General features: G+C 36.7%; 1 protein-coding gene across 4 annotated transcripts in view; it reads left to right on the forward strand.

Annotated features, from left to right (window-relative positions):
• Window positions 1-4,994, forward strand: part of LOC128509360 (regulator of G-protein signaling 3-like) — a 30,587-nt gene extending 25,593 nt beyond the window's left edge. For all 4 annotated transcript variants that reach the window (XM_053481065.1, XM_053481062.1, XM_053481063.1 and 1 more), the window contains 4 exons: window positions 150-254; window positions 537-598; window positions 766-932; window positions 3,041-4,994. In XM_053481065.1, coding sequence (XP_053337040.1) covers window positions 150-254; window positions 537-598; window positions 766-932; window positions 3,041-3,238 — 532 coding nt within the window. In that variant the 3' untranslated portion in view covers window positions 3,239-4,994. The remainder of the gene's footprint in view (window positions 1-149; window positions 255-536; window positions 599-765; window positions 933-3,040) is intronic.
• Window positions 4,995-10,572: the final 5,578 nt, after the last annotated feature.

Below are 10,572 nucleotides of genomic sequence, written 5' to 3' on the forward strand. Positions count from 1 at the left end.
CTTCTGTCGCAGTAATCTTGATGATAATCTCTTCACATTTCTATTAGTCTTTGGCTTAACACCAAAGAACTACACAAATTAAAACACTTAGCTATCTGGGGAGCTATTTTACAGTTGAGGGTAGCACTTAATATCTTTCCTTCCTGCAGTGCAAAAGATATGAAGAATCGCCTGACCTTTCTTCGGAAGAAGAACCATGACAGACCTGGAAGTCATCCATCCAGCAAGCTTGAGAAAGTCCTCAAATCAGACAGGTTAGTTCAAGTGTGTACTTCCTATATTAGCAAAAATGACTCCAAGATGAAATAAGCCACGCTGTAAATCAATGGTTTGAAAAAAACTTTAAATTTTAAAAATTCAAAGTAATGTTAAAAAATGTGAAAATGATTATCAAGGATTAGCTGTTGATATTATTAATGTGCGAAGTAAATGTATTGAATGCTTGATGTCTATCTAAACAAAAAACAGAGGAATTAATGATAAATGTCAATCTGTGTATTTTTGAAACCACATTTTCTGCTCTGTATTTCTACTAGGCCTTCCCCTGAAGAAGCTTTTAAATGGGGAGAATCTCTTGACCTGTTGCTCTCTCACAAATGTAGGTACATCTTGTACAGAGATTGCAGTCACTGTACAGTTTATTCATTAACCTATAGCACAGTAAATTAATTAAGTAAGCTATAAAAAATGTTTATGCTTGATTTCTTTCAGTAATTTACAGCATACTATTAAGGTGTATGTAATAACTGTTATCTACTTTGACAGATGGACTCGCTGTGTTCCGCTCCTTCCTGCAGACGGAGTTCAGTGAGGAGAATCTGGATTTCTGGCTTGCTTGTGAGGAATATAGGCGGATCAAATCCATATCTAAGATGGCTTCAAGAGCTAAAAAGATTTTTGAACAATACATATCCATTCAGTCATCTAAAGAGGTTGGTTTTTTAATTGTGTTTTTAAGACTTTAGCAGACAAAGTACAAAGTACCAGTGGAAATTTGTTGAGCCCAAGGCATACAGTCACTACAGTCACTATCCACTTCATCATGAACACCTGTAGGTACATTTATACAGTTATCTAATCAGCCAATCATGTGGCAGCAGCACAATGCATAAATCATGCAAATGCAGGTTAGGAGCATTTGACAATATACACATGAAGCAGCATAATGAAGAAAGAGTGTGATTTCTTTGACTTTGAAAATTTGTACCAGATGGGCTGGTATGAATATTTCTCCTGAAATTTTCACACGCAACAGTCTCTAGAGTTTGCACAGAAGGGTACAAGAAACATCTTGAAACAATGAAGATGAAACAACTTGTTAATTAAAGATCAGAGAACTATGACCATACAAGTCTAAGTTGACAGGAAGCCTGTAGTAATCCAAATAAGTGCACTTTACAACCGTAGTGCGAAGAAAAATGTTTCATACAACACACAACACAAACAACTTTCAAGGTGGATGAACCACAACAGCAGAGGATAGAACTTAAAGTGGGCTTTTGCTGCTGTAGACCATCCATCTCGAGGTTCAATGTTTTGCCCATACTGAGATGCTTCACGGGTTATCATGCTTTTAAAGAATGATTATATGAGCAGTGTCTATCCTTTCATGGGAAATAATGGAAACTGGAAACCAAACGAAAACCCAAAATATACATTTAAAAATAATAAATACTAAATTTTTAAGTAAAAATAAAGAAAGTTAACCTGCACTTTATTTTTTAAAAGTGCACACACACACACACACACACACACACACACACACACACACACACACATTAATGACTACACACACTTTCATGACACTCGTGCATACACACACACACACACACTAAGGAAATCACTGCTCTCTGACAGAGATTCAAAGAATCTGGAAGATTTTTAACAAGGACCCTCTCTAATAGCTCTTGCTTTTACTTTACATGCGTGCACACACACATGGTCACAATGTTATAATACGCACACTGGGACTGAGCATGGGAGATGATTACCCATAATCCCGCAGTGAACGAGAAAGAAGAACCATTGTCTCAGTTGTGATAACATGACGCTCGGAAGACAAAGCGCATGCTTACTACTCGTATGTCAAGAACTTGCTTGTTTATTAAGTTACAATTTATTTAAAATTTATTTCCCATTGCCAAGTGTTCGCAGACCAAGTTACCCAGAATCCAAGGTTCCACTGTACTATATAAAATGCTGAGTATTTAGATCAATTTTATTTGTATAGCACTTTTAACAATAGACATTATCACAAAGTAGCTTTACAAAAATAGAAACTCTGAATATAAAATAAAAAAGTTTATCCCTCATGAGCAAGCTGGAGGTGACGGGGCAAGGAAAAACTCCCTGAGATGACATAAGGCAGAAACCTTAAGAGGAACAATTTCTTTGGGTGATGCCATAAATAAATCGCTTCTCTAAGGTTAAAAGTGCAAATGAAAAATGAAAGAGGTCAAGGAAAAAGTGACAGCTTTTTTTGACAGCTCCAAACCATAATTCCAAAAAAAAAAGGTCATACTCTAAAAATCTGTGTGAATGTGATATGTAAACAGTCTGCCTATAATAACTATAATAACTACTCAGCTAGTTAACTGCTGGTAAATAAATCCATGTTTCCTGTCATCCACCATTAACCGTTATATCAGGCATGAAATAACAGTTACGTTGTGACAGAGGTGCTCCCTCACCTTGGAGGTTTTTGGTCGTGAAGGTCTTGTCATCATGCTGTTATTTCCTTCACTCCAGAATGTCTGCACAGTTATGTTTATGATTTTCAACACCTCTAATCGATAATTAAATTCAATAACGCACCAAGTAATCGATAATTAAAATTGTTTGCAGCTTAATGTTAAACGATTTTAGTCGACTATGTTGACAATTCGTTACCCCAGTTCTGACTGTTTGTGTTTATGGAATAATGTGACTCAAACACCTACTATTTCAGTCAGAGCCATTTATTTTTTTCTTTCTGTGTTTTGGGGTACGTTATGGTAAATACGTTAAAAATACATGATTCTTTTTGTTTCTTTTATCTCAGGTAAATCTGGACTCTTACACCAGGGAGCAGACTAAGGAAAACATGGAGAACATTAACGCTGACTGCTTCGACCTGGCCCAGAGCCGAATCTTTGGACTCATGGAGAAAGACCCATACCCTCGCTTTCTCCGATCTGACCTTTACCTGGATTTAACCCAACAAAAGAGAGCTCTCAAAGCTGCCGATTCTGACTGCTGAATTGTAACATCTGTCAGTAGCACAAAGGAAATATGCAGCTTTCCACAGTAAATGGATATCAAACAATGATTGCTGTAGACTCTGCAGCCTGTCTATAGCACTGTGCGTGTGTTTTGTGCTGATATAGACCCAGTATGTACCAGTGTGGTGTATTTTAGTTCAATGCTTCCCCCTGTTGGATGATCCTGGTAAAATTATATCGCATGGACTTGGTCTATACTGTTTATCTCTTGCTGTGTTAACAGTGTCCAGAGGGTGAAAAGCATGTTGGGTAAGGAAGCAAAGAAGAAGCTTGGTACGGTTTTGCTGCAATCTGCCTTTACCAGTTATACAGAAAGAAAGATGATAGATGGGTGACAAATTAAAGGAAAAAATGGTGGTTCTTTCATGCGGTTTTCCCCTGGCATGCTTTCAGGCCACTTATAAAAACTAATTAATACAATCTTGTTTAGCCTGATCACTTTAATCTATGATGATACATTTCTATCCAGATGGGAATGGGTTCTTCAAGTGGGACGCAATCCAGAGGACACACTTTTGGAAGAATGGCATTCATCTTCATGTTCTTAGGTTTGCTTTTAATTTGTCACCTGCCTATACATGAGAGAGTTTAAACAGAAGCACAGAGTGCCCTATTACACGATTCCTGTGATTAAAATAACTGCATGTTTGCTTGTATGAGATTTCAGTACATGAGCTTTGACAGCATAGATTAAATTAGCTTAAGTCTCTAAGAATCATAGCATGTCTGGCTGATTTTGTTAAATGTCATACTAATGAAGTTTTAAAGGAAAGCAAAAGCAGGTAAACTTGCTCCAGGCTTGTAATAATATTTCATACCAATTGAATTTTGTATTCCAGCAGATACCAGCATATTTGAAATGCCAGATACTGACCTTTTTTAGTTTTTCAATTACAAAAACTGTTTAAGTCTTTAGGCTTAATTTCCAATGAGGTTATATTGATGATAATATTAACCCAACCAGACATCCCACATGGCCTTTTATGAGAGACGAAGTGAAAAAAATAAATAGAAATGCCAGATGTTCATAGCATCTTCATGAATTTTGTTAGCATACTTAACCTGTTCAAATTAGAACTGACTTGTTAAATTTAACCATTTTAGACCAGAATCAGTCTGATTCCGATGCACAACACATTTCCAGCACTGTAGACTTTGCATCATGTCTGCTTGTTTTCATTTGAAAGTGCACTACATGAGCTTTCCCCACCACCAGACCTCAAAACAGGCAGAAGTAAAAGGAAATCTTTATTATTTAAATAAAAATTTTAATAGAGGTTATTATAAGAAGGCAAGCAGTATAAAGATTTAAAGCAGTGTCTGGTTAAACCTCATGTGTTGTTGACAATGTTTCTGTTTCCTGTTTGTAGGGAGGCTCTGTTATTATTTAAGTATATGTCTGAGATTTTAAACAATAATAAAACCTCAGTGTATTTTTTTTTTTTTTTCTAGTTGCTATTAAGTAACTGAGCATAGAGCATATATTTACTGCGTAAAAGTCCGAAGTCGTAACTTCCATTCTTCTTTAGGGGTCAGTATTTTAAGCTTTTGGGAGATCTGAGTTATATTAAATTGCTTTTTTGAATTCTAACTTCTTTCTATATATGATCTTTACTGTATTTATTTGTGCGCTCACCGTTCACTTACTGCTGCCTGTGAGTGCCCTATGTTGAGATAAATAAAGTTACATAACAAAGTAGTTCCATTATACTATAAACCTAATTTGCAACAGGATCTATTCTTCATCCGGAATATTTCTTATTCTTGATGTCTTCTTATTAAGACACTTTTACTTTCTAATAATTATTACTTTGTTTTTTTATACCATTAGAGGGCAGTAGAAGTACATCATGGTTAAATGTCAGTCAGATAAGTAAATAAATAATAATCTTTGTATGTTTACAGCATTTGGTAGAGGTCCTTAACCAGAGTGACTTGCAGAAACGAAAGGACATTATATTTTAAATTTTTACAACTGAACAGTTAACAGGGTTAAGGGGTAGCTTGGGTAGCTTGGATTTGAACTTATAGTACAGTAGTCCACTGCAATAAAACATTTTGCCTTTAGGCTAAACCTCTGTTAAATATGACATAATGTACTGAATATATATTAGGTAATAGATAGTGAAATAAGTGCATTAGTGTTATGTACAGTAGCCTGATGTTGGCCCTCTGAGGTACTTAAAGGTGTAATTTAAGGCAGAATGCATTGTTATTTATAAGAAAAAAAAAGTGTTTAGTTTAGAATAAAGCTCCATGTGCGAGAGAGTTATTTTGTTAGAAGGATTTCTTAAAGAAGAGTTTTGAAACTGTTAGATCCCTGTAAGCCCGAGGGCTGTTATACTACATAAACAAATTAAAGGATATTAGACATGGGTAAGAAAACAAGACTGTATTTGGACAATTTAGGCCTTAAAGCTTAAAAGCATGTTATTTTTTTATTAATATGAAAGCTTGTGATTCCTTTTTACATGTCTGTATGCTGTAGTTATATATGTAATTATTTGATTAATTTGTTGGCACGCTGGTGTGCACATAAACTCTATCACATAAAATTGAGATAACATTTCTCACTCACTTGTTCTGTAGCCTCTTTATCTTGGCCAAAGTTGAAGCGGAACCGGAGTATGTCCTGTGAATACTGGGAGTGAGAATACACACACACACACATACAGTATACACACATACAGTATACACACACCCTCATTTACTTTAGGGATAATTTATGCAATACACTGTGTTTCTGTATTGGGAGGTTGGAGAAAACTGAAGCACCTGGAGGAAACTCAAACGTACAGACATTCAAAAAGAAATTCTGCACAGACAGTAACCTGAGCTCTTGAGCAACCTGAAGATTCAACTTACCCACTGTGTCACCTGGCAACACAGAACAGGTGTTTCTCTACACATATATATTTACGCCATGCAGCGTTCACTGTTTGTGCTCATGCATTAGGTCTTTTCAGTAATTAAATAGTGTTAAATTAATTTTAAATTTAATTTCAAATTACATTTTTTAATAATTTCACAAGAGCAGGTACCCCTAAAAATGTGATATTCTTGAAATGCTTGTAATTTAGGAGAGCTCCTGGGGTTGTACTAGTTTACATATAAAAATACACAATTAACATCAGACAGAGTCCAAAATTGCATAATTGTTATAAGTTATTTTATATTATAATATAATGTAATTTTTTACACAGATTATCCTGTCCTTAAAAAGCACATTCATATTAATTACAAATTTGTGAAAATTAGATGTTTTATATTAATGACTTAAAATAAAGTAATAATAATAAAAGAACATCACATGCAAGTAAAAGAAACAAAAAAAACAAAAAAATCCTCTGTGTTTAGTGCTCTTCGCTCTTAAAAGGCAATCTTATTCTTAATTTATTGATAGTTTTTGATTGCTTTTTATTAATATGATATGACTGCTTCAAAAAGTTTTTTAAATTATTATGCAATTAAAATAAATGAGTAATTTAAACCTGACCATGTGTTAAATTACTGTAACTCATGGCTATTAATTGAAGTTCACATTAATGTCTCTCTTCTCATGAATACCACTTTCCTAAGGAAATACTACTGCAAAATATTTTTAGAAAATCCCTGGTGCATAAACGGTGCCTAGCGTGTCTAAGTTTAACTGGATTAGTGTAGTGATCTCAAACATGTAAATCCCACTCCTGCAAACTGACACACACAGTGAAGTTCTTTCCTATCATGAACTAGAAACATTCACTTATTCTCTAGCAGTATGGTAGAGAAATGCTGTATGTAGGGTGCAAATGATATGTTACGTCTAAGCTAATAGGTTGGAGTTATCAAAACGAAATTGTATTCTGTTTGATAAACAATACTTATGATATGCAGCAACATGCCTCGTTTTGCAGCAGCAGATTGTTTACACATGTGATGATGCAATCAAGTAACCTGTTGCATAAACATTAATTGAGTCCTATATTTTAGAAATGCAAAAAAAAAAAAAAAAAGGAAATTCCCACAATGCACCAAAGGGCAACCATAAGTAGAAGACTATAAACATATATTCAGATGCAGAAAGGCATTCATTACATATTATTGCTGATAGGCCCAGACATTGACTGCACTTTCTATGGCTGCTCTCTTTATCCCTTATCTTTTTTCTTTTTTTTAACCATAAGGGATGACCTCATCGCTAAATATGGCTCACGTCTCCTCTCTCGCCTCATCATCAGCAGATTGGAGAATGGGCACTCAGCCAGTTTTCCCTATCTCTTAAAGAAACAGTCCTCCTTCACACCCTGTCTCACACTATCACTGTCTGTCTGAGATCTCTCTGGTGCTTTATCTTAATGCACATACTTCCATGTCAGAAAGTCAGATGTGGTTCTTACTCTCTCATTTGCACTCCTCTTTCACAATGCGCAATACAGGCTAACTTATGGATATTGATTTTGTCTGTGACCTATATAAGCTTTGTTTTCAGAGAATCATAAGAAAAATGAAAGTATTTGTGGTGGCAGCTTGATTCCACAAGAAACAAAACCAAGTGCAATGAAGCATAACATAATTCCAAAACCCTACAGAGCAACACTGGCTTTCCAGACTGTATCATGTATTCGAGCAATGCTCTCCATGCAAGAGAGTTTATGGAGTGCAATATGAAGAGTATGACCACCATAGCACTCATTCTTGACTCTTCTGATGATGTCCATCAATCCTATGTTTAATCAGTAGACCCTGCTGAGGTGAACTGGCAACTAAATCTAGAGTATACCTAGAATAAATTTACTTACAGAGGCCAAACTGTGGCTGAGGCACTCAATGTCATTTTAATTCCCCCCCGTCTATCATTCTTAATGCAAATTCTATAAAAGGAAATTATAGTCATGGCAACTCATCTGAATTTTTGGCTATTTGTGAAGTATAAAAAAAAATCACCAGGACCTCATTATTATGATGTGGCCTTCTTTACTTTTTTGATCCGGCATTGTCATTCTGTTCTTTCTGGTGCCCAACTTCTTTCAAAGGCTCAGATGGTTCAAATTAGGGCATTCCCTTTCCCAACTGTAAATAACCCATTCTGTGGTCATTTTGCCAATGCTTGAAATCCTCCAAAGTTTTCATTTTGCATCATTCACCTCAAAGTATGCTTAGTTCAGTCTCCTTTAAACAGTGCCACAGGCTGATTAAAAAAATCTGGACAATTACAGAGAGCTTAACCTCTCTTTTGGGACATGCCTGTATTTAAGGGCATCCAAGGAAATGAAATGTTAATGGTGTCACCCGCAGTATAGGTTTAAAAATTATTAACAACAACTAGGTAGCCTTTCGGCTTGCAAAAGAGCAAGACCTGTTAAAATAATAATAATAATAATAATAATAATAATAATAATTATTATTATTATTATTATTATTATTATTATTATTTTTTTTTTTTATCCAGTCGTAGCTTTTGGCAGTCATTTTGAAGTACGGTTGTTTGAAACCTGTCACACTGGAGAGTGGTTGCTGGTTGTTGTGGCTGTGAGAGGCAGTAGGCCAAACCAAGCTCTGAAGAGGAATGATGAAGTAATAGGTTACAAGCACACTGCTGTCCACTGCCTGCAGGTTTATGTAGTATTTCCTGGGCTTCTTTATGCAGCAGGCATGGCGTTCCAGCAGCAATAACAAATAACCACAACAAGAAACACAAGGATAGAAAACAGAAATAGAGTAGAATTTCACAAGTTTGAGGCAGATTATTTTCACTATTGCTTAGTGGCAGTGTTTGTCTCAACAGGCATTTTGACTGTGACCCCCCATCCCCCCCATCCGCCCCTCCCAACACACACACACATACACATACTGTATATCCTATAAGGATCGGATTTCAAAACCAGCAAAATAAGTAAAATATAGCACTTTGATGTAGTGTGTTAAATGTTTGGTACGTTGCTTGTTTAAGGGTTTTAAGACAGTGGTGAGATGTGCTGTAGGTGTGACAGAAGAGTTCAAGGTGGAGGTGGGTCTGCATCAAGGATCGGCTCTAAGCCTCTTTTTGTTTGTTCTGGTGATGGACAGGATGACAGATGAGGTTAGACAGGAGTCTCCATGGACTATGATGTTTACAGATGACATTGTGCTTTGTAGTGAGAGCAGGGAACAGGTGAAGGAAAATTTGGAGAGGTGGAGGTATGCTCTGGAAAGCAGAGGAATAAAGATTAGACGCAGCAAGACAGAATACATGTGTGTAAATGAGAGGGACCCAGGAGGATCGGTGAGGCTACAGGGAGCAGAGATAAAGAAGGTGCAGGATTTTAAGTACTTAGGGTCAACGGTCCAGAGCAACGGAGAGTGTTCAAAGGAGGTGAGGAGGCGGGTACAGGCAGGTTGGAATGGGTGGAGAAAAGTGTCAGGTGTGTTGTGCGATAAAAGAATATCAGCGAGAATGAAAGGAAAGGTGTACAGGACAGTGGTGAGACCAGCGATGCTCTACGGCTTAGAGACAGTGGCGCTGAAGAAAAGACAGCAGGCAGAGTTGTATGTAGCAGAGCTGAAGATGTTGAGGTTCTCTTTGGGAGTGACAAGGATGGATAGGATCAAGAACGAGTTCATCAGAGGGACAACCCACGTTAGATGTTTTGGAGATAAAGTCAGAGAGGCCAGATTGAGGTGGTTTGGACATGTTCAGAGGAGAGATTGTGAATATATCGGTAGAAGGGTGCTGAGGTTGGAACTGCCAGGCAGGAGGTCTAGAGGAAGACCAAAGAGAAGATTTTTGGATGCAGTGAGAGAGGACATGAAGTTAGTTGGTGTGAGAGAAGAGGATGCAGAGGATAGGGTTAGATGGAGGCAAATGATTCGCTGTGGCGACCCCTGAAAAGGAACAGCCGAAAGACAAAGAAGAAGAATGTAGACCTAATTAATATTTTCCAAGTTTATACAGCAGTATCTGATGTCCAGGAATACAATTGCATCCAGCATCCAGGAGTTGCAAAGATTGATCATAAGTCTTTCTGTCAGTCTGTTCATTCTGTTCTGCTCTGTCTCTCATCAGCAAGGATTTTTAGCCTGCACACATCACAGGTGTTTTTTTTTTCATTATCTATAACATTCCATCTATAACATCACCTAACTGTTGCATGTGATAATCCCAGGAGATCAGCAGTTTGTGAAATACTTAAACCATCCTCTTTGGCACAAAAAAACAGAATAACTTTTGGTTAAATTCACAGAAGTTAACCTTTTACCCAATTCCAATGTATGATGAAAAATTTACTGAAGCTCTTAACATATATCTGCTGCCATGTGATTGGCTGACTGGATACTACACTAAGGTGGAGGT

Source organism: Clarias gariepinus, chromosome 21, assembly GCF_024256425.1.
Source record: "Clarias gariepinus isolate MV-2021 ecotype Netherlands chromosome 21, CGAR_prim_01v2, whole genome shotgun sequence".
In the NCBI taxonomy this organism is placed as follows: domain Eukaryota; kingdom Metazoa; phylum Chordata; class Actinopteri; order Siluriformes; family Clariidae; genus Clarias; species Clarias gariepinus.